Source organism: Macrobrachium nipponense, chromosome 41 (assembly GCF_015104395.2).
Source record: "Macrobrachium nipponense isolate FS-2020 chromosome 41, ASM1510439v2, whole genome shotgun sequence".
Taxonomy (NCBI): domain Eukaryota; kingdom Metazoa; phylum Arthropoda; class Malacostraca; order Decapoda; family Palaemonidae; genus Macrobrachium; species Macrobrachium nipponense.
In genome coordinates, this window is record NC_061102.1 from 11,504,959 (window position 1) to 11,530,258 (window position 25,300).

Sequence of the window (25,300 nt, forward strand, 5' to 3'; positions counted from 1 at the left end):
TTACATTACGGATGAACGTATACGAATAACATTGATAACATAATTATAAATATTGATTTCTCCAGACTGGTGCCAATTGTTATTTATTTTATTCTTTTCCATCCCGTGTATTTGGATTCTCAGATATTCCCCCCAGTTGCATTTTGTATTAAGCTGTATACGTGCATGATAAATACTGAAAGTTACTGGTGGTTCTTTTAAGTACAATTTTATTTTATCCCTGCACAAAATCTACCACCCTGGACGAAATTCAGAGTCGTTTACCAGGAAAGGACTCAGTGACGAACATAAATCCATTTCTTACCATCAAATCTCGTCCTATCTAATTCTTAACCCTGCATTTTTGCAAAATTTCGAGTCTTTTGCCAGAGAATGGCCCAGTGACTATTAATTTACTATTAATTTTTTCCTGTCTAATTATAAACACTTCCACATCAATTACTCTATCTTCTGAGAGATAATCGGCAATACCTCTATGAGGTAGTTAGACTGGTACTACTACAGCTAGAAAGCATGTATGGATATGTAAATTATGTCAGTTAAATAGTAAATTTACCTGTATATAGAAATATAATTAAAATGAAATCTTTTAAAAAAGAGAAAGATCATAGGGTAAAACTGCTAATGATTAGCATAGCCACACTAAATAGCGAATATGAGGATAAAAATTAAATGATGAACTGATAGTTAACGTTTCATAGATCTACTATTTAGCGATAAAACTTAGAATATTAGAAAATTGATCAAAAGCCGATGATTCTTTAAAGAAATAAACTCATGCATAGTCAAACTTAATCTAGAATAGAAAAGGGAGCCGTACCAAATTTCAGACCCGCAAATACTACTACTATAACTATTATTTTATGTCCGCCTTGATTTATACTACTTTCAAAACTAGTTCCGCTACTGCATGAATTAAATAATTTTTAGTAAGTTCTTTCATTTTTATTATGTTAATTAGTAAAATTATGGTATTTCAAGGTAATATTCGGTTTGAAGTTTAGCCTAGGGCTAATACGTAAACTAGCTTATAGGTAGTACTAGCCTACTAGTAGCCTAATATTTTCCAAGTAGCTACTACTAGCCTACCTAGGACTACCTATACTTACTGGCTCCTGAAGCATACCTAGGTATAGCCTAGCTACTTAGGCTACTATACTAGGCTAGCTACTAGTAGCTACCTACTAATTACGTAACCTATTTACGAGCACCCACTAGTAGCTACCTAGGTAGTACCTACTACCTATATATTTACTAATTTTCGGGTTCTCCAAATGGGAAAATGTGGATTTTAGTACTACTAGGCACTAGGTATTGGGAAGACCAAAAATCACCAGTTTAGCTAATCATTACATGTGATTTAACTAAACTGTTTAGCCCTACCTATAATACCTAGTAGGTACCTACCTAGGCTATAGGGTAAACTACCGAGTGGACTGGCCAACTCACCGACTACCGAGGTTTTGGCCACCTTCCGAAAAATTACTTTAACATGTCCTGACACCAGAGATGGTCATCAGTCATGAGTTGTTGGTGGTGATAACAGGAGCTCAAGACCTCTAGGTAGGTATACTCTCCTTTCGAAGTAAGTATTTTCTCCAAAGTTAGAAATTAAGGCTATATTTTAAGATTTAAACAGAGGGTAATGAAAGGGTGGCCAACGCAGTGCTCACAACCTCAAAACGCTTTCGAAGGTTTTACTTACAACTCCAAATATTTCAAAGATTGACGCCATCTCGATGTTTGCGGAGTCGCTTGTGTCAACAAACTTCCCATTTCTTGTGCTAAATTTGCACACCACTTGTACCCATAGACGCTGGGGCTCTTTCATCACAACAATTGTAACCCCGACCTCTAACCAGCACTTATTCGTACTTATTCAAGGGGACTACGACATTCTTTGCGGCGTTTTGCGCTCTTCAATTGATTATCAGTGTTGTCAATTGGTGTTTACCCTCCAAACTGAGTTTAAGACTTACACAAAACCGGGGAAATAAGTGAAATTAGCGTATCTATTTGTAGTAGGCTATATACACATATTAAGGTACAGCAATTTTATCATTAATGCCTTACTATGACAACTAGAATTCATGAAAACAGTTTGTAAATGCATCGGCGTATGTGTGAAGCTCCACTAGATTGGCAACGATGAGTGCTTTTGCTGTCGTCTGCTCATACTTCAGAAATATCTGTAATTTTTGGGGGTTAATTTGGTTGCAAAAAAGGGATAATAGACATGAATTAAATAAACATTTTGAAGTAAAGTTAAACTAAATAATGAGTAAAGTAAACAATTAAGGGAATAAAGCTTTGTACCTCATAAACAGTGTAGTCGTCTGCTGCTTGTAACTGTGTTTGCGGAGTGAGTGCCTAGGAACCAGGAACAGCAACATGGTTCAAGTGCAATGTGGAGTGAATTAAGACCAAAATGTGTATAATTACAATCAAATAAGCACTGTGGAGTTTCAGTTGTGATGGCAGTAAGGATAAAACAACCAATTACAAGGTAAAAATGAATTCAGTTCAAACTGTGACCCCGGGAATAAAAAGTTTCATACTTTCACTAATATAGGCAACAAAATGTTGTTTTATTGTGCTGATTACAACTGCAATATTGAGTAAGATCAATAAAAGTTATATATTTACGCTAACATTATTCAAATGAGTGCTGGGAAGGCTGGGAAAGATGGTGGATTGTCTGTGGTTAGACGGGCCAGCCTGATGATAGCCGCCATATTGGATTTCAAAACTGCCTTGAAAACATATTTTACGAAGAGCTCACATGCTTATTTTAGTTTGTATGGTGCTTTCATATATCACATTATGTTGACAAAACTTCAATCTTTTGAATGGTATGCTTAAAGTTGTAATTGTATTCTTGTTTCACCAATTAGCTATGTGTCGAGTGAACAAGGCCTGGCCAGCGTGATGACGATGGATCATCTGCGGTTGTTTACCCTAGGTATAAACCGCAAGATACAGGATTAGTTAGGTATACTAGGAATGCATCCTAACCTTACCATCTCTAACTTAACCTAGAGTATCAAGTTAGGTTACCTAACCTAGAGTACCAAGTTTATTCTTACCTGACCTAAGAGCGACTCTCCCAACCTAACCTGACCTAGATATCCATGAGCCTTGGAGTAAATTACAAGGATATGCCCTAACCTAACCTAGGATGCTACTATGCCTACTAGGTCTTAAGTGCAACCTCATTCCAAATATAGTCTATAATAAAATACTTGAAATAATTTCATGGTCCTGGTTATTTTATTATCCGAACTGGATATTGGTATGGCGGCCGTATCCTGATTGCGATAGATATTGGTACGGCCTATGAATAGCGCGTGCGCGAATCCTTGTTTACTGCCTCAAGGATATAGGTGACAGCAAGGAAATGGCGATCGAGCAACATGAACTGTGTCATCATAAATCAGTTTTTGCCAAAAAGGAGATGTTTTCAGGTTTCAACGAGCTGTAAAAGGCAATAAACATCTATGAAGAGTCAAACTTCCAGAAATTGTATATCTGTAGGTCACGAACGATCGAATCAGCCCAGAAAAGAGCTCTGATGAGGAGATTCAAAGATTTGAGGCCTAGCTAGTAAAGTAGTGGAGCAGTCAGCAGTGCTACCAATATGGGAAACATGCTGTTAATATAGACCTGATTTGGATGATTACTTACGATTGATTAAGCCGTTTACCAGAGGATCAACTTTGGTAGTTTTTTTATCACCATGAATACAGCAGAGCAAAATTCTTGTGTACTTCAAAACTTCTTTGAATCTCCTCTTCGGAGCTCTTTTCAGGGCCAATTCACACGTTCATGACCTACGGATATCAATTTCTGGAATTTTGGCTCTTCGTAGACGCATATGGCATTTTTCAGCTCGTTGAAACCTGAAAACATCTGGTTTTTCAGCAAAAAATAATGTATTATTACACGGTTTAGAGGAGATTCAAAGAAGCTTAAATCTTGAAGTACACAGATAGAATAGTTTAGTTTTATTTTTCATGTATATAGTCAAAATCTAAGTACTATGTTTAAGTATTATTGTAATTTTTTATATTTTCGTCTACTGTCGAAATGTTTTGGTGCTTTGGTGATGGCAGTATGGTGCTTCACTTTGACTCTTTGAATTGAACATATTCAGCAAAACAATTCAGTTTAACTATTATTACTACCTTTACTGATCCTCTAGTGCCATACCTATAGCTCATAGCTATAGGTACGGCAACTGCTGTACGATTAGCAAACTGGTAAAGGATACGGCTAACTGCCATACCTACAGCAAGTCAAGATCGCAATACGGCACCACTGACAGAATCTGACGTACCCCTACCACACTGTCTGAAATTGAAGCATGTGCAATTCACAGCTGTACCAATATCTGTCGCGATCAGTATACGGCTGCTGTACCAATATCCTGTGCCTTTATTATTATATCCACATGACATTCCCATGCTTATAAAGAAGTATAATAGAGTTTATAGCTTATGCATGTAATAGCCTAGTAAGAATAACTTGGTTAAGTGTATGCTAGGCATATTCTACTAATTTACTAGCCTTATGTCATCTTATTCTTCTCAGGGAAGTTTCTTTTCAAATAGATTATAACTTTCCTTGTTGGAGGATTTATTAAATCCTCCTATCCAAGTAACATTCCCACGCCTCTCTTTCTCTCTCTTCAAGTTTTTATTTTTTTTTGTGAGGTCTGATCTTTGCTAAAAGCAGTGTATAGGACGCTCACTCTTATTTTCATGTACAAATATTTTTAACCACATTCACCAAATCACACTGAATTCCATATGTCCAATCTGTGTTATGATAACACTCTTCAACACAAATACTGTCCCTATGTGAAATTCTTAAGAACCTTGAGACAATTAATAATGCAGCTAATTCTAATTTGCTGTAAATGCTCAAAAATTAATATAAAAATACTAATGATTAACTCTTAATTTGCAATTTTTTTTTCTGGCAGACACAATTCAAAATGTGTTCACAGTCAATATTGTCCAGCTACTTTCTTTATTTCTATGGTCAAAGCTTTGCAACTTTTAAAATTCACCCTACACTTAGTATCTTGATTTCTGTGTCTCATTTGACACAATCTCTGGTAGTGTCTTCATTGTGGAAACAGCCCAACTCAGTACGACACATGACCTTACAAACAAGGTATTATTTCATGACTGCATTAGTCTGTCCAACCTCTAGATTCTTAGACTCTTCACTCCAGTGGTTCTTAGGCAAGTCAACTGCTGAGAGCAGCAAGAGCTGTTCCACCTAAAGTAATGGATGAATGAGGAAGAAGAATTAATGTTTTAAACTTTAGAATATATTTATATTACACATCACGCCATGGAAAATATCCTCCCCCCATCATCATTACTGACCACTGATGTATGACGTGACAAAATAATTAGTAGTCAAAGTATTGATTAAATAATCATACAATTGTTCCCAAAAAATATGAATACTGTGTTAGAAAAATGAATTACTGATATTAATTTATATTACAAAAAACATTTTATATGTTTTATTATAAAACTGTTCTTATTTCAGGCATACTTACTGCTATAATGCACAAGAAGAGAAAAATTTCTGTTTGTTGACAGTGCTGGCAAAGTTAAGAACCTATAGTATAGTATGCTATTTTGGGGAACATTAAGTCATGGATTTTTCAGGTAAGCTTTGTTGTGAATCTCTGGTATTCATGTTTCTCAATAGTTGAAATCATAAAGCACTGACTGCAACTTTTAGCTCAGAGACTAATAGAAATTTTTAGTTGTCAGTGGTTATTTGTCTTTCTAGTAATCACAGTACATACACATCACAATGATGTTTACTTTGTATGTAGAGTGAGATAAAAAATAACTAAAGAAAAGGAGATTTTGTGCTATCGTTCCTAATGCTGGTACGTATTTATATCAATTACTGTCCAGTACTCACAAAGGCTTTATTATTATTGCTGATGCACACATACTAAACATATTAAGTTCTACTTCTCTTGATGTCATAATTATAGCTCGTATTTAATGGTATTTTATACTGTATTGAGGGAAACATGATAGTTTAGTAAAAAAAATAAATAAATAAAAATAAAAAATAAACATGTTACTCTTACTGTACAGAACTGTCCATCAAATTTTTTTAACCATTTGGGGTCCTAATTATTTTGAATTTTTAAATATCCTCACTCAGCATTTTCGTACACTGGATTAAAAGTTTCAAATATTGTATGCTAATTTTTCTTTCAGTATCATCTGATATTGTGTTAGAGTTTTTGGAAGTTGCAATCAACCTTGTTCTTTATTCGAGGGAAATCTATCCACAATCAGTGTTTCAGAGAAGAAAGAAGTACAATTGCCCTGTACAGGTGAGCTGTGTGTGGTTTTGTATATATTGTTGTGTGATTAATTTTAATTCGTTACCTAAGATATTAACCCTTAAACAGTTATCTTTTAAGGTTACACCACATGTTGAGCATGTTTTGATTGTTGTAGACATTGCCAAAGGATGTTAAATTTTCTGTTGGTTTACAAGAGAAAGATGCTAATAAATGGTTTAGCTCTTGAAAGATATTTGTTTAACCCAACCTCATTGATTTACTTCTGCCAAATCTTGCTATCAGCAGCTCCCCAGGCACACATACTTTACATCAGTTAATGATAATTTAGGCACATATTGCTGCACAAAACAGTGTTATACATCTGTAAATTTATATTTATAGGGTGTGTCAGTTTTTGAGGCTATTAACTTTTTATACATAACAGATTTATGTGCCTACATGGGTTGTTTATTATTTGCCATTATATGCTGATGGCTGCAAAAATCCAAAAGTACTATTAAAGTTTCCTTTACTAATTAATGATAAAGTTATTCAAAATCATTGAATTTTGAAGGTCATATCATGTCTAGACTCACATTCCCAATTCATAAGACTGTTCTTGTAAGCAAGGTGGGAATTCGAACACAGCAGTGTGAAAGAAGGTTGCCAAATATTAAAGTAATGGATAAAAAGTAAAAGGGAGGGAATATTATTAATGTGAATATTATTCTTATATGTAGTATACAGGGCAAGGCACCCTGTAGGCAGAGTATCTTGTTTGTCTATGGAATGGTGAAATGTTTGGTGAATAATGTTGAGATACAGAAAATAGTTTGAATGATGACATACCTCATTCTGCTATTGACCAGAACATAAATTCATTAAGCATCAGCCTCAGACTGCAAGGTGTAAGTAGATGATTATCATCAAGGTCATTATCACTACTAAGTTTTTTTAAGCCAGTTGCAAAGTGGAAGGAAGAATATGCTAACTGCTGTAAGTAAAGAATGCATTGGGGTCCATACCTCAATCTGAAACAAGGAAGCAAAACATGCAGTTCCCTCGGTGAAATCATGATACAGTGCTTTATTTTGTTCATGAAGCTTACCTGTCAGATATATGTATACGTATTAGGGCTTGTGCCTTGTATGATAAGGCGCCCTATGAGGTAATGTTAGACTAGCGATAATCTATACGCTAAGTCGGTTGGTATTGCACTTCCATCTTCAATGGAGTGTCTGGGGTTTTGTAGATCACTTACGAAGTCGGTATTATCTTTACGACGATGTGTTAAACTCATGGTTCGGTGAGGTTCTTGTAGAAAACACTAAGTATAAAAAATTATATATTCTTCTGAAGTTTTACATGGTGAAGATCAGATATGATTGTACAAGTCTTCTAATAACGATAGCTTGATCGCTTCTGCCAATGATGATGGCTAATCCTATTCCTCTACATGATAAAGCTTAGGTAAAGAGGTACAGGTCTTCTAATGACGATAGCTAACTCTCTTCTGCCTGTCTACCATCTCCGTTACAAGTTATGAAGGAACAGACAGTAGTTCGAACATATGAACATACATACAATGACATAGTTTCATACGAACACACAATCAAATGAGACACGCTACAGATCACGTAGGCGGTAGTTGTCTCAAGCAGGGAGCTTGGACTAATGTTTATAAACAATTGAATGACTACAGGTGACGGCATGTCAACTTAGCCTACATACTTATTGTATACGTCATCTTTAGCGTCTCTAGTCTGATCACATTCCTGCAAGCAATCTGGTTGACCTCTTTAGTTTTAGACTTTTATATATATGGACTAACATTCCATATATTATGTAAACACTTACATCAGCTCGGTCAGCTACCAAAAACCAACTACTGAACATTACTCAAACTTGACTTGCATTTGACTTATAGGAGTGTGATACAGACACTATGTGAATATATATATATATAAGTAAATAAAAATTCATGGTGTACATGAATTGATTCAAGTAATAAAATAGAAAACAATGATATTGGTAAATAATAGTGATCACATGATATATAATGATACAGTTTTTCACTTCATTTCATTAAGATACATATGCTACAGAAAATACTAATGTACTCTGATAATTGCATAGAATGAAGATTAACATGATAAAAATCATATTTTAACTGATAAAAATTTTCATATATGAAATGATAAAATTATTAATGTTTATGCTGATTGATTCGTTGCTTTTTATGCTAACTGTTATATATCTGCGGATATTGTTAAGGTAAAAGGTAACTGATTGATTATAGGCTACCTGATTTGTTTATACATATGTATATGGATTCATATAATTATGATTAATATATGTGCACTTTAAATAGATTCCTATTGCGTACACGCAAAGATATTTTAGATTCTGTTATTTATGATCATTTATATAAGAGATTCCTATTGCGTACAGCGCAAAGATATATTTTCGACTCTGGTTATTTATGATCAATTAATATATAGGATACCTGATACAAATATATATAGGATACATGACCGAGGTTATACTACTTCACTTTTAACTAGCGTTCAAACAACTTTTCGTCCATTACACAGTTCCAGACAACCACCTATAGCCAATGAAACGGCCTTTTTCAATGGTTAAAACAAGGGGAAAATTTGCCTGGGCGGGTCCAACATTCTATATTGCGCTCATACTTATTCTCTGCATCCTAAGCTACACGATTACGTTCGCGATGAATAGATCATCCCAGCAGGAGTCCTTCGCCAGCAAAGTAGAGTTGAATATCCTTCGGGTCGTAATTGTCGGAAGTATGTCCCTTTTTTGTAGTCGAATTCCGACAGCCGCTGGAGCGTTCCGCATTAAAACGAGATTAACGACGAGATACGGTGTCGGTCGAAGAAGTCCATGAAATTCCTTTCACATTGTAGGCGGTTGTTACTTGACTGTAGTCGTCCGCTGCGACGAACGATTTTTGATTTTTGAAGTTGCTATGTGAAACTCTCGTACTGCAGGATACTGTAACCGGTTCCATTAATCAGCCTGCAAGTGAAATTATACTTGTCACAAGGGCAAAGTAAATTCAGACGACATCCAAATACAGGGGAGGGAAGAGAGCCATTTAGACCAGACTTAACCCACATGAATTCGCTGATATTTTGGAATTCAGAAGAGTCCGCTGTACAAACTTTTTATCCATGGCATTAACAATGAGTGAACCTATCCAGGTCTATGATGACTTGTAAAAATATCCATAATTATAAAAAATAAATAGATATCATTACGAATCTCAAAGAAAATTCGAAGATTACTGATAGTAAGTACTAGACAAAGAAGTGGAAAAACGAGCTAATTGTAAGATTGCCAGGCAACATAAGAGTCAAAGAGAAGATTAATCATGATTCTATGTGCCCTAACAAAAGTTTCATATTCAATTTTCTCGTGCGCATCCTCTGAGGTTAACTTTTAAAACATTATTAATAGGTAGGAGATGCAACGAAAAACCCACTATGTAACTAATTTCTATATAAACTTTGGGTTTTTCAAGAAAATGTGACATTTTCCCATGAATGTTTTACTTGAATTGTAATAGGCTAATGTTGCAAGTAAATATTTCATATATACATATCTTGATACTTCTAAATGTCTATGAGGTTCAGAAAAAAAAATTAATTCATTTTGTTGTTATAGAAATTCTATTTGCTTATATTGTTCATTAATTTTAAAATGATTACAAGTCCTTAACTAATTGCATTACACACACGGATAAGAATATGTTATGTGGCCTGTCATGTGACCTATGAACCACATGTGAAGTTCATGAACTAAGCATTCCTTTCTCCAGTCAATCTGCTTTGCAAGCAGAGACGACACACAGATGAAGCCTGTGTAAGCAGATATTTGAGGTTAAAGGAATCACTGCTGATACGGCAAACGCGACAGACCTTCTAGAACTGATGACGTCGTCACCAGCTTAAGAGTTACGTTACTTGCTGTAAGAGATACGACTTTAGGATAATTTTTTTGTTTTTCTTTTAATACTCGACCCACATGAGAAGAATGTCTGAAAAAAAAAACAGTACCAAAATTGAACAATATATTAGTTTCATGTTGGAAAACTGCAAGATTATGTTAAATTAAATATTCCTTATTGAAACTAATGAAAAAGGTTTCCATACAAATTCTATATATTATTAACCCTGTATAAGATTCATATAGGATTATTTCATAGATAACATTTTCACTTCTAGACTTCCTGACTTTAAAATCTCTTTTATTTTATTTTATTTATTTTATTTATTCATTTATTTATTTAATTATTTTTTTTTTCATTGACTACGAATATAAATTACCGGGACAGACAATATGTCAGTAGGTTTTGATATGTGTTTTGAACTTTTAGCTTATTTGTCATTACTAAAGCGTTAAGTTAGAGTTCAAATCTTTACGCATATATATTTGGATATTTAATGGTTACGTTTTTGCTTATTGATATTATCGTGATTTTCCTTTTTTATTATAATTTGTAACCCTTCCGACTTCTTACGGAGTGTATTATATTGACTCCACTTGTATCCATATTTATTTTATTTTTTTATATTTATTTATTTACATATTTTATTTTTTTATATATATTTGATAAATTAATGGTTGGCTTTGAATATGTGAAAAGTGTTTCTAGCGGCGTACCGTATAAGGCTACTTGCGGCATCAATTCTATAGATACAAGATATAAATGATAAAGGTATTTAAACCGCGAGAACCGCTATAATCCAGTCCGGATCCAACATCACGAGTTGTAACTCTTAAGACATTGACACTTCCTATTTAATTATCTCTTATTCTACCAAACCGAATTGACTCTGGGTGATAAATATATTATTGGTTTTTCTTTTTATGGAAAAGAATTCACACCACGTGTTATGGAGATTATTATTGATTTACACCACCCGAGTCAGATTATCATGTGTTGAATTCCATGTTTACTGATTTAGCACTCATAAATATTCCTAACGCACTCAATTGCGGTGTTTGTTTTTAGTGCTATTAATTCTATATAACGTGTCAAGGAACTATTAACACTAAGAAGTGTTTATTCCCTCTGTCAGACTCGTAATTCTGTTAATAATTCTACGTATATTCTTTCAAGGATTGATTTGGCACAGGATAGGCCCCTAAACTGACAGGTGTCTTAGTGTATCCCTTGTTTTCATGACACGTGTTACAATTAGTTATGAGCTTTTTTATATCTGTAAGCATTGTAGGCCAGAAAACAGTGATTTGGCTTTCTGTGAAAAAGGAGGGGAACCCTCAAAGCCTGATGACGGAATGCAACCAGTTTATGACGATTGGTATGAGAAAGATTATTACTACTACCTGGTCGTTAGTCATCTGCTGTGTTCTTCGGGTTTTCCTCGTCACAGACCTACATATAATATTACATTTGATTACATTATTTTGATACTTTAAATGTACTTTTGCTTTAGGGTTTCTGCTCAAAAGTGTTTATTGTTTTTGCTTAGCCACTGACCCTGTTTCCGTTTCGAAGTGTTTATTGTTTGGTGTTTATTGCTGCTGACTCTGTTTCCGTTCGAAGTGTTTATTGTTTGGGTTATGTCTGTTGACTCTTGCTTTGTTCAGTTTGTAACGTTTTCAGCTGCGCTCCAACCCAGATATTCAATGCTCGCGATCTCTTGGGTTAATTGGAATTTTCTTGTTTAGATACGGTTTTAACAATAGGTACGGATGTTTCTATATCTTTTAGTCTAATTAATGGTTCTTTGCTGTATGGTGCGGGATTGCGGGATAATGCGTCAGCTATGATAATTGCTTTCCCAGGTAGATATCTTATCTTGGCTCCAAAGACCTGAATGATCATTTGTCACCGAGTTCCTTTTGGACTGTGATTAAAGCCTTTGAAAAACTCGGTAAAGGACTCATGTTCAGTAAGGACTTTATCAGGATAGCCATAGATTATGAACTTAAGATGTACTAGTGAGTTAAGATACCTAGCCCTTCCTTGCCTATTACTGCATATTTACTTTCAGAGGGCTTTAGTTTACGTGAATAAAAAGCTATAGGAAAGAACTGTTTATCACATTACTGAAGTAGTATCCCTCTTACCCCTTGGTCTGAGGCGTCTGTTGCCCAATTAAAAAAAAAAAATTTCCTTATTATATACAGCTGATTTTTTAAGTTAGGTAAGCTGCATTATTCCGCTATTAAGATATCGAACGCCTGTTGATGCTTTTTAGACCATAATAAATCTACGCTCTTCTTCGTAAGATCTGTTAAAGGAGCTGTCATGATTGAAGAGTTACATATTTGCATACGATTGTAATACCCACTACAGCGCAAAAGTGCTGTATCCCCCTTTTACGTTAATAAGTACTGGAAAGTTATGAATAGCCGACACCTTACCATGGACTACTTTTAAGACCTTGACCAGACACATAAACCTAGATAAACATGTTCGGTTTTTTTAAAAAACTCACTTTTAGATATTTTACTCTGAGATTATTTGTCTTTGTCTCTGTAGCACTAGCTCTACTTTATGTGAATGTACTTCTAAGGTATTAGAAAAGATTACAAGATCATCCATATAGGCATGTAGGTTATCCCCTAAAAGTCTCCAAACACTATATTGTAATTGGGGCGCAACGTAAGCCGGAGGCATACGTAAAAAATTGATAATGTCCCCTGAGTGTGCTGAAAACGGAGTATGAGGTACAATCACTTAGGTAATGGTATCTGGTAAAAGCTTTTAAGTAAGTCCAGTTGGTGAAAAAAATTTATTCTAACCTTAACAGAGATAAGATGTCGTCGGTACATCGCACTGGAAACTATCGGAAGTCGTTTCCTTGTTTAAGCGACCGTAATCTGCGCAGATCCGCCAAGTCCGATCTTTTATGGCATGACGTTTGAGGGAAAAATTATATGGGCTATTTGATTTCCTAATGACTCCTATTACTAACATTTTTTCACTTCGTCATTTATCTCTATTTTGAAATTTCATTGAGAATCTATACGAAGGTACGTAAATAGCTTTATGTTTGTCCTTAGACCGTGTTTTGTGTTAAATTACATCCGTTTTTTCCAGAGATCACTCGCCAGTGGAGAAACTTCCTGGTATTCAGGTAAAAGAATAAAAAAAAAAAATTCTGCTGAATCACCTCTGCTTGAATGACTTTACGGATATTACTTTAGATAGATTATCAGAGAGATTCATCCACTACTGGTTGGGCGTGATTAAAAATTAGCAACAATAAAAAATGCGATATATAACTTCCGTATCCACGATATGTATACTTTTAGGGCTTTGTTCGCGGAAATCGTTATATTTCAGAGTGTCGGGAAGGATTAAAATTTCATTTCCCAGCAAGGTCTTTTTACACGCACTAAGACATTCGAGGGTGCATGCTTCTCGAGATTTTGCGTGCAAAGTGCGACTGCGGTTGTGGGAGAATTCTGTTGGGTCATTTGACAATGTTACGATTTATGAGACAAATGTATAGTTCCTTTATATAAGTTATTATTTGATTAACTGTTCAAACGGATTTTAATATGTTTGAAGGTTTTATAGGATTTCCTTTGATAAACACGCCTTATTTTGCAGGATGTAAGATAATATTTTGTATACCCCTAGATGGATCTTACAATTACACTAGATACAGATCAATGTTTTTTATAACTATAGAGGTATCTGTAAGCGCTCGCTTATCCGGACTTCTCATTAGGGAAGTTCGAACAACAGACGGTGAGTCCGTAAATACAGGATAATACGTGTACTAATGAAATAAATCAAGATATTCTAATTTTTATTTTTTACGGCGCGTACAGTCGGGCTAAATCCACCACTACTTAATAATAACTTATGTATTAAAAAAAAAAACGAAAACCTGCTCTGATTACTTAATACGGTCGTGTGATGCATAGGGAAATTCCTTTTTAATTTTAAAACAAAAGGTATTTGGGATGTATGATCCAACATCGCTTTTTCCCCACTCTGCTAGAGTTCGTCTTAATTATTGTGGAATTTGCTTTGCTTTGAACACTTCGGCAGTTTTTTGACTGACCTTGACCGCTTGACTAGGTGACACAGTCACCGAGTTTGCTTGTTTGATTCTGAACGGGCTACTGTTTCTATTTCTTTTTGTAATAATTAGGATCCTTCTCTTTTATTTATTACCATCGGCAACATATTGTGTGTTTTTAGCATTATGTTGCTGGTTACGTATAAAGCAATGAATGACGAACTATTAGGAACTGAGCGATTACTAATAAGACAAGTTATCACTACTGCATTCCATATTAACTGTTTGTACTTCTTCTTTGCTAAAATTTGAATAGTGAGGGATCCTGGTCAGCGCACTTAGCCTGATGAAAGTTTTTTACAGACATGTTATTCCTTGCAATCCAGCCATATTTTTAAAGTTAAGTTGAGTCATTGAGGTTCGATATTTTATATAACTCAAAAAACTCAAGGCTAAAACTGCGATCGGGACTTGCAAAGGAGCATTTATTGTCATGACCCGAAATAGTGTTACCTCTAATTTATATAGATTTGTACGGGTGTTCCACTTGTTTTTTTGTGTGTTTTCTAATCACTACGGTGCTTAACGACCCTATCCATGCATCTGTATAAATACAGACGTCCACTGCGTAACGCATATTCACTGTTTAATATGATTTGTTACGTAAGGGATTAATAATCACCCAAATGATAAATTAACATAGTATATGATTAATGATATTTCAGTAGAACTTCTGGAAACAGACACTCAAAGATAAAAACATCGCAGTAGCGAAATCTCAATGATATAGATAATTTCTGTAAAAAAGTAAGATTAAGAATGTCTCGTAACTTCAGCCACAGGAATAACGAAATTCGACCTGCAAAGGAAACACTCAAAGTTACTCCAAAGAATAAAAAATTGTACTTAGCTTGCTTTTGTGGGAAGTCACGGTGTTCCGATAACGACACACGGCCTCGGTCCTCCTTCTCTATTTAGCGGACGACCTGGTTTGGCTTCAGTTTCCCCCGTGCGCGTTGTTTCGATGATTCGAGCCCTTGAAAATCCGATGCTGCAGACGCGTTCGGTTTGTTTCTTGCAGTGCCGGAAACGCTCACTAACGATGTTTTCTTGAATGATTCTAATGAGAGACGAAGCTTCCGTTGTCGTAAGAAAAAGACACGTCGGTTTTGTTTCTTGAAGTTATTCACTAAACGATGATACTAATTGGTTGAAGAATCTCTTGCTTTCGTCGTCGGTTAAAGAGTTCTTGTTGTTTTCCGAAGTCGCTCACTAACGATGATACTAAGTTTTGCTTGAAGAATCTGCTGCTTCCGTCGTCGTTGACTTCTATGATACATGATTTACTATTCTGGTTTTTCTTCGTAGGACGTTGTAGAGTTCTTCTGGTACGCTGGCCACCATATTAGGGCTTGTGCCTTGTATGATAAGGCGCCCTATGAGGTAATGTTAGACTAGCGATAATCTATACGCTAAGTCGTTGTATTGCACTTCCATCTTCAATGGAGTGTCTGGGTTTTGTAGATCACTTACGAAGTCGGTATTATCTTTACGACGATGTGTTAAACTCATGGTTCGGTGAGGTTCTTGTAGAAAACACTAAGTATAAAAAATTATATATTCTTCTGAAGTTTTACATGGTGAAGATCAGATATGATTGTACAAGTCTTCTAATAACGATAGCTTGATCGCTTCTGCCAATGATGATGGCTAATCCTATTCCTCTACATGATAAAGCTTAGGTAAAGAGGTACAGGTCTTCTAATGACGATAGCTAACTCTCTTCTGCCTGTCTACCATCTCTGTTACAAGTTATGAAGGAACAGACAGTAGTTCGAACATATGAACATACATACAATGACATAGTTTCATACGAACACACAATCAAATGAGACACGCTACAGATCACGTAGGCGGTAGTTATCTCAAGCAGGGAGCTTGGACTAATGTTTATAAACAATTGAATGACTACAGGTGACGGCATGTCAACTTAGCCTACATACTTATTGTATACGTCATCTTTAGCGTCTCTAGTCTGATCACATTCCTGCAAGCAATCTGGTTGACCTCTTTAGTTTTAGACTTTTATATATATGGACTAACATTCCATATTTTTATTATGTAAACACTTACATACGTATAGCTGTATTCTCCGAAGTCCGACAGAATTTCAAAACTCCCGGCACACGCAGTGGACGGACAGGTGGTTAGTACCCATTCCCACCATTGGGAGGTGGGCATCAGGAACCATTCCCATTTTCTATTCAGATTTTCTCTGTCGCCGGTACTGTCAACACCTGTTTTCAGTACTCCGTCATTGGATTTTGGAACTTCTTTTGCTACTTGAGTATCCTGATTGACTTTTGGTTTTTGATATTGGATCTGTGGCTAGGCATACGCTAATTGTGGATTGTTTTGATTTTGGCTCGATTATATCCTTTAACTAAGATGTCTGGATCTAGTTCGACTAGCACCAGAGTATGTTGTATGGAATGTAAAGTGAGGCTACCGAAAGCTTTGGTAGACCCCCACACAGTGTACGTGAGTTGTAGAAATCATGTGTGTATGTTTGATGATCGTTGCAAGGAGTGTGAAAGTCTGTCTGATTCGGGTTGGAAGGCATACGAGTCCTATATACGTAAGTTAGAGCGTGATAGGATCAGGAGGTCTTCCTCCAGGAGTGTATCAGGCAGTATATGTCAGGGCAATAATGTTACACCTGCTACCCCTCCAGTAGAATTTATTCCTCCTAAACCTGTAATGCCTTTGGGCCCTGCAATAGCGGCTATGGAGGGTAATGCCCTATCTATGATTCTGGAATCTTTACGTAGCCTAGAATCAAAAGTGCTCGCTTTGGAAAGTGTTAATAGTGCAGTGAGGTGTAGTGATAACGTCCCTTTGGCAGGACCTGTGGACACTTCCCAGGCTGCCAAAGATCGTGCTCGAATCTTGAAAGATTGCTTTTCATCATCAGAGACGTCCTCCCCGCGCAGGAGTTGGAGCTCTCGGAAGGTCTCGCGCCCTCTGAAGAGAACTAAGACGCTAGATGTTGCACAGGCGGCCGTCGTCTTTGGTTCCTCAGAGGAGGACGTTTCACGTCCGTTAGCTCCTTCTGCTTTGCGGTCGTCTCCTGAGCCATTTGAAGACTTTCCGCCGCAAAAGAGAGCAAAGATGCAAGATGTCGCACAGGCGGCCGTCATCTTTGGTCTCAGGGAGGAGGACGCCTTCACGTCCTTTATCTCTTTCTGCTTTGGCGAGCTCACATCCCCAAGAAGAGGAACTTTCTTCCAAACGAGGGTGCTTTTGATTTTGGAGGCGCCCCATCGCTCTAGAGATAGAGCCGTGGCGGTCCATGTGAGAAGGAGGAGGGCCACCCCTCGCCCCTCGTCTTCTCACAGGATCAGCCCTTCGCCTGAGAAGGAAGGTTCTCCGTCAAAGAGGATTATATTGTCTATTCAACAGCAACTTGACTCGTTGATTGCAGAAAGAGAGGCAAAGCAGTATCGCAGAAGGAAGGATGATAAACGGCCAATCAAGAGGTCCAGGCAGTCCCAGCAGTTGTCTAGAGAGCGCGAGGATCATCTTCCCAAACGTGCTTCAGTCGAGAGAAAGAAACCGTCGGCTGCCAGATACGACGTTAGTTCGGCAGCTAATCTGGATGCCAGGCATGACGCTCGGCTGGACGCCAGGCGTGACGCTCGGCTAGACGCCAGGCGTGACGCTCGGCCGGACACCAGGCGTGACGCTCGGCCAGACGCCAGGCGTGACGCTCGTCTGGACGCTCAGCAGGACGCCAGGCGTAACGCTTTGCTGGACGCTCGTATGGACACTCAAAGTGACACTCATCATGAAGGAGACTTGTCGGAGGAAGCAACCGAAGAACAATCTTCAACACCGTCTTCGGATTATCAAGTCTTGGTGAGCTTACTCCGTGCTTCTTTTGAAGAAAAATTCCAACCTTCGGCCCCTCGTTCTCCCCCTTCTCAGTTGTCATCTTCGAAAGCCATCAAGACTCCAGGAATCGTGAAGATGGCTACCTCACTTTCGACCAAGAGGGCTTTTAAGAAGATACATAATTGGATGGAGTCAAGAAAAGTCCAAAACAAGAATTCTTTTGCCCTGCCCCCATCAAGACTTACAGGCAAGGCAGGCATTTGGTATGAGACAGGGGAGGACGTCGGACTAAGAGCTCCCTCGTCTGCCCAAGGTGACTTCGCCACCCTGGTGGACGCACCGAAGAGATCCCTTTTTTCATCAGCAAAGGTGTCTTGGACTCCTCCTGAAATAGACCACCATCTTAAGGGTACCGTCCGCTATGATGTCTATTTTTTTATTTATTACGCAAAATAGATAATTTTCATATATGTTTTAGATATAATACCTTCATTATATAAAAATTTCAAGTCATTTGAGCAAAAACTTTTAGTTTTATTAGCAAAAATTATGATTTTCAAAAAAAAAATAGGTAGAGATTTCTCCGCTAATATGACATCAATTGTATTGAAAATCATACCATAAAAACTTCTTTATATACGGAACAATTCTGTATGACAGAATTTTGATTTTTTGCTTTGATTTTTTTTTATGAATTTTTTTTTTTTTTTAGTCTAGACACTCAAAAATCTATAAAAAAAAAAAGAAAGAAAAAAAGAAATCAAAATTCTGTCACACAAAGAATTGTGGGTTTTTATTCCTCTTTCCAATGATATCTTTTTCTCCAATGATATTTCTTTTTTTCTCCCCAAAATTGGATAATAAATAACCAAGTAATGGTTACCGACATGCGCATAAGTATGTTTTTGAGTTATGGGCTCCCAAAGATTTGCTATGTAAATTTCACTTTTTTCTCATAAAAGTCAAAACAACATTATTATAATTACTTTATTTGTACTTTTATTGTTGATTTCTACATCAAGGATCCTGGTCCTACCCATAAAAGTGGTATTAATACCCTCAGCGTGACACCAGATAATGATGTTGACGGCGAGACACGAGACAATGAGGGCGCTGATAACAATGAATTTTTGTGTTTTTCTTTCAGCATACTCCTGGCCTTCGCTAATTTTGCTAGCCTTAGTTGCTGAGTAGCCTTCTTGATCTTAGGTAACTTCGGCATTGCTATAAGTTCACGAAGAAGTTATAAAAACAACGTAAATAGCTAGTGACCAAACACAAGTGACGAAGTGCGTGTAACTTCTTTGACGTGTGTGGCGTAACTGAGTCATTCTCTGAGTCTCGCGGCTCTCGCCTATAAATAGCCGCTCTGAACAGCTCTCCTCTCTCACACAACCTTTCATTGCTACCAGATGTATGAGAATCTCCAAAAAAAATCTGAAAAGATCCCTGTATATATGCAAAAATAAACATGCAAAAACGATTCTGTCAAACTCAGTCATACAAACGACGCAGTTACGATGACGTCATCATTTAAAAACCGCTATATCTACATTATTTGTAAAAATAATTGGCTAAAACTTCTGGAAAGCATGCACGGCATGTTTCTGCATAGATACAAGTAATAACTCTATTTTTTATTTTTTCAAGTTGACATGTCATCCGCCATAGCGGACGGTCCCCTTAAGGGACTCGTTCGTACGATAGAAGTGTTTAGTTTTTTGGACTGGTGTTTAAGGGTCCTGGATACACAGTCACGTAGTCCTGATTCGATTAGCCTGGGGGAGCTGTCCAGCGTTCTTGCATGCATGGACAAGGCCGTCAGGGATGGTTCTGAAGAGCTAGCTTCGCACTTCTGTACAGGAATCTTGAAGAAGAGAGCGCTCTACTGTAGTTTTACTGCGAAGGCGGTCTCTACCTCACAGAGGCCAGAATTGCTGTATGCCCCTCTTTCAAACCATCTCTTTCCCCAAGCTATGGTAAAAGATCTGGCCGTCAGCCTGCAAGAAAAGGCGACCCAAGACCTCCAGCTCAGTCTTCGAGACGTACGGCAGTCCCTTCGACGTCTTCGCAAATGCAAGCTCCTAAGAAGCAGAAGCCCTTTCGAGGTGGAGCATCCTCGAGGCCGCCTTCTCGAGGAAGAGGCCTTTCCAGAGGCAGAGCCCCTTCAAAACACAGGGGCAAGAAATGAGAACGCAGTCCTTCAGTCACCGGTAGGAGCCAGGCTTCGTTTATTTGCGGAAACCTGGAGAGAGAGAGATGCGGACAACTGGTCGCTCAACATCATCGAGAAAGGTTACAAGATCCCTTTCCTGAAGCCGCCCCCGCTGTGCACGACACCCAGGGATCTGTCGCCCTCATACCATCGGGAGAAGCAACAGATTCTTTACGATCTGCTCGAAAAGAGAGCGGTAGAACAGGTCTTGGACCTAGAATCCCCGGGCTTTTACAACAGGTTGTTCCTGGTGCCGAAGCAGTTGGGAGGTTGGCGACCAGTGTTAGACGTAAGCAGTTTGAACCTCTTTGTGGAGAAACAGAGGTTCAAGATGGAGACGCCTCAGTCAGTTCTTGGGGCCTTAAGACCGGGCGATTGGATGGTGTCATTAGATCTTCAGGACGCCTATTTTTCACCGTCCCGGATCCTATCCCCAGTTCGATGAAGTACCTGCGGTTTGTCCTGAAGGGGAAGGTATTCCAATTCAGGGCTCTTTGCTGTTGGGTTGAGCACGGCCCCGATGGTCTTCATCCCTTTTTTAGAATGAAGAACGTGGCGAGGTGGCTTCATCTGTCAAACGTCAGTATCTCTCTTTACCTAGACGACTGGCTCATTCGAGCCTCTTCGGAAGCCCGGTGTCTGGAGGACCTGCACACTACTTTGACATTAGCGAAGTCCCTGGGACTTCTGGTGAATTTCGAAAAGTCACATCTGACCCCAACGCAGTCCATCGTGTATCTGGGGATTCAGATGGATTCAGTGGCTTTTCGAGCTTTTCCGTCCCAGGGACGTCAGCAGCAAGGCTTAAGCAAAGTGTCAGCCTTTCTAGGGAAAGAATCATGCTCGGTGAGGGAATGGATGAGTCTGCTGGGGACCATTTCCTCGCTGGAGAAATTTGTTCCCCTGGGAAGACTGCACCTCAAACCTCTTCAGTTTTTCCTGTCGGACAACTGGAAAGACAAGGACAATCTAGATATGATCTTGCAGATTTCGGAAGAGGTAAAAGGTCACCTAAGGTGGTGGCTCGATTCTCCGAAGCTGTCGGAGGGATTTTCCCTCAAGCTTCAGAGCCCCGACCTAGTGTTGTTCTCCGACGCGTCTACCACGGGGTGGGGAGCAACACTAGGGGGGGAAGAAGTGTCAGGCACCTGGAGAGGGGAACAGGTGTCTTGGCACATAAACCTCAAGGAGCTGGCAGCCATTCATCTAGCGCTCCAGCTCTTCCAAGACAAAGTCTCTCGTCGGATAGTGCAAATCAACTCGGACAACACCACAGCTCTGGCCTACATCAAGAAGCAGGGAGGAACACACTCTCAGTCCCTGTTCACTCTAGCGAAGGAGATCTTGTTGTGGGCGAAAGCACGGGACGTCACGATCCTTACAAGGTTCGTCGCAGGCGTCGAGAATGTCCGTGCAGACCTCCTCAGTCGGCAAGGTCAACTGCTGCCGACCGAATGGACCCTTCATCAAGATGTATGCCAGGAGCTGTGGAGTTTGTGGGGACGTCCTCTTGTGGACATCTTCGCGACGTCGAGGACGAAGAGACTTCCACTTTACTGCTCCCCAGTTCTGGATCCAGGAGCAGTGACGAAAGACGCCCTTCTCTGGGACTGGACAGGGCTAGATCTTTACGCCTTTCCCCTGTTCAAGATCCTATTGGAAGTTCTGAGAAAGTTTGCAGCTTCAGAAGGGACGAGGATGACGCTAGTCGCCCCTTTCTGGCCTGCGAAAGACTGGTTCACAGAGGTCATGTCCTTCGTAGTAGACTTTCCAAGGACGCTTCCGTCAAGGATAGATCTACTCAGACAGCCCCACTTCAAGAGGTACCACAAAAACCTCCCCGCTCTGAGTCTGAGTGCGTTCAGACTATCCAAAAGCTGGCCAGAGCGAGAGGTTTTTCAAGACCTGTGGCAAGAGCTATTGCCAATGCAAGGAGAGCTTCCTCTCTTGCAGTGTACCAATCGAAGTGGGCCACTTTCAGGAGTTGGTGCAAGAAGAAGGGCATTTCCTCCACCACGACCTCTGTGAACCAGATCGCTGACTTCCTCCTTTACCTGAGGAAGGACTTGAAGCTGGCAGTCCCGACGATCAAAGGCTACATAAGTGTGCTGTCTGTAGTCTTTCGACACAGAGGCCTGGACTTGGCTAACGACAGAGACCTTCACGATCTCTTAAGATCATTCGAGACCACGAAGGTACCTCAACCTAAAGTGCTGTCATGGAACTTGGACGTGGTTCTAAGGTTCCTCATGTCCAGCCGTTTCGAACCACTTCATTCTGCGTCGCTAAGTGACGTGACTAGAGAGACTGTTTTCCTAACTGCTCTGGCGACGGCGAAGAGAGTTAGCGAAATTCAAGCTATGAGTAATCACGTTGGTTATAAGGAGCATAATGCCGTTTGTTCTTTGAGCCTGACGTTTCTGGCAAAGAACGAGACTCCGTCCAACCCTTGGCCCAAGACTTTTGAAATTAAGGGTATGGCCGAAATCATTGGTTGGGAGCCAGAGAGAGTCCTGTGCCCTGTCAGGGCTCTCAAATTCTACTTGCAGAGAACGAAGAGACCAGACCTGCCAATGTCTAAGAATGCTCTGGCATTCTTCTTGAGGGACACCATCAAGGAAGCGCATTCATCTTGTAGTGACAGTGACATGAAGCTGTTTAAAGTGAACGCTCACGAAGTGAGGGCTATCTCTACCTCGGTAGCCTTCCAAAAGAACATGGCACTCAATGACATCTTGAATGCCACATTTTGGCGTAGCAACTCGGTGTTTGCTTCACACTACCTTTGGGAGGTGAAGACGACATACGAGAACTGCTATTCGCTAGGACCATACGTTGCCGCAGACACTATATTAGGAGCAGGGAGTAGCACTCATCCTATCCTATAGGAAATAGTTAGGTGAGCTTTTAACTTTTATATTGAGTTAGGGTTGTAGGGTCGACCGCCTGAGGCGGACTTCCCTTCCTTTAGCCTAAGTTATGTGGAAAATTAACTTATGATAGGTTAGGTCAGGTGGTGGTTTTTTTGCTTCGCTGCCCTCATAGTAGGGTCAAATGGTCTAGTCACATTGTGGTCACGCCCCTGTTAACAGATCATCTAGAACTCACCAGCAGCAACAGTAGAGTAGAAGCAGACTTGGGTGACGGTTTTTTGCTTCGTTGCCCTCATAGTATGGTCAAATGGTCTAGTCACATTGTGGTCACGCCCCCGTTGACAGATTATCTAGAACTGACCAGCAGCAACAGGTCACTACCTTGCTGGTGACTCTAGTAAAGCAGAAGCAGACTTGGGTGACAGTAATCACGAAGTCAGCTATGCTAACAGATAAGGAACCAAGATGTCAATCATCTGCATGGATATGTTTCCCAAATCTTATGCTGTCTCTCCCTACCTCCAAAGGTGGGATTCAGCTATATATATATCTGACAGGTAAGCTTCATGAACAAAATGATATTGTTATGATACAATAAAGTTTGTTCATACTTACCTGGCAGATATATATATAGCTGTATTCTCCGAAGTTCGACAGAATTTCAAAACTCCCGGCACACGCAGTGGACGGACAGATGGTTAGTACCCATTCTCGCCGCTGGGAGGCGGGTATCAGGAACCATTCCCATTTTCTATTCAGATTTTCTAGTGCCACTGTCTCCTGAGGGGAGGTGGGTGGGCACTTTGATTATATATATCTGCCAGGTAAGTATGAACAAACTTTATTGTATCATAACAATATCATTTTTTTTTGTAGTAGATACTATTATTTTATGTGTTATTCAATGTTTCAATCCAAACTCCTATTTTGATACTGTTTGCTTTTCTTTGCTAAATGTTACATACTGTTTAGTGGTACACATATTCATGTGATTTATGGTACTTGTCTTTTTTTAGATGTGCATTCATCCTGGTTTGCAAACCTATATAAGTGACTGTGTTGGCTCCTTACGACCCATATTGGAAAAAGGGGAAATTGACAAGGTTGTTGTCGCACTGCTGTCATCCAGTGGGGTTCCTGTTGAAAAATTTATTTTTGAAATTAAGCAAATGTCCACTAAACCACAAGCTATCAAGTAAGTCTTTTATTCTTTTGTAACTTGTTTTTGAGGAAGACTTAAAATTTACCTCTATTAGTTCTAACAGTCTTTTTCTAGGTGGTATATGTAGTACTATGATCCATACAGCTATTCTTTCGGACTTCCCTTGCAACTGTTTCATAACAAATACTTGATCTCAGCAAATTCCATGTCTTCAGGACTGACCCACAGTTACAACACATGGAGGAGGCACTAAGGTCGTTTTGCCTAAAGCTGAGTACGAGCGACTGTTTTCTAAGGCCCCTTCCAGCTGGTTGTTCCTTTGTTGTTCAGATTCATGTACCAGACCATGTACGAAGTTCTCTGGCTTCTGAAGATCAGCATCAGGTAAGCAGATTATTTGTTTCAACTTAGAACTTTAGATGATACAGTTTTCTTGTTTATGGTGGTAATTGAATTGCTTATAAACCTTTGAAGACTCTTAATTTATATTAGTATATTATGAAGTATATTTTCATATTGAGAAAGGAGATCCTCTTGTATAAATAGGATTAAAAACTGTGGTTGCATCAGCAGAGTTTAATATATGTAAAGTTTCTCTTTTTTAATTGCTGTTCTTTTCTCTGTAGAGAGAAGGTCATGTACAGATGGTCAAATATTAACTTTATTTTTAAAAGTAGAGAGAAGGTCATGTACAGATGGTCAAATATTAACTTTTTTATAAAAGCACAGGAATTGTAAAACATGGCCATTAACGTTTTGCTGCAGCTCAACACTGATCTCAATGAAAGTCAG

General features: G+C 38.8%; 1 protein-coding gene across 3 annotated transcripts in view; it reads left to right on the forward strand.

The window, feature by feature from the left end:
• The first annotated feature begins 809 nt into the window (after positions 1-809).
• Positions 810-25,300, forward strand: part of LOC135212499 (mitotic spindle assembly checkpoint protein MAD2B-like) — a 27,135-nt gene continuing 2,644 nt past the window's right edge. Inside the window, exons 1-5 of one of the 3 annotated variants that reach the window (XM_064245989.1) lie at positions 810-929; positions 5,566-5,687; positions 6,261-6,379; positions 24,363-24,541; positions 24,724-24,892. In XM_064245989.1, coding sequence (XP_064102059.1) covers positions 5,675-5,687; positions 6,261-6,379; positions 24,363-24,541; positions 24,724-24,892 — 480 coding nt within the window. In that variant the 5' untranslated portion in view covers positions 810-929; positions 5,566-5,674. Of the gene's footprint in view, positions 930-2,894; positions 2,993-5,565; positions 5,688-6,260; positions 6,380-24,362; positions 24,542-24,723; positions 24,893-25,300 lie in introns of those variants that run through there. The other 2 variants (XM_064245990.1, XM_064245991.1) reach the window with 2 other exon arrangements.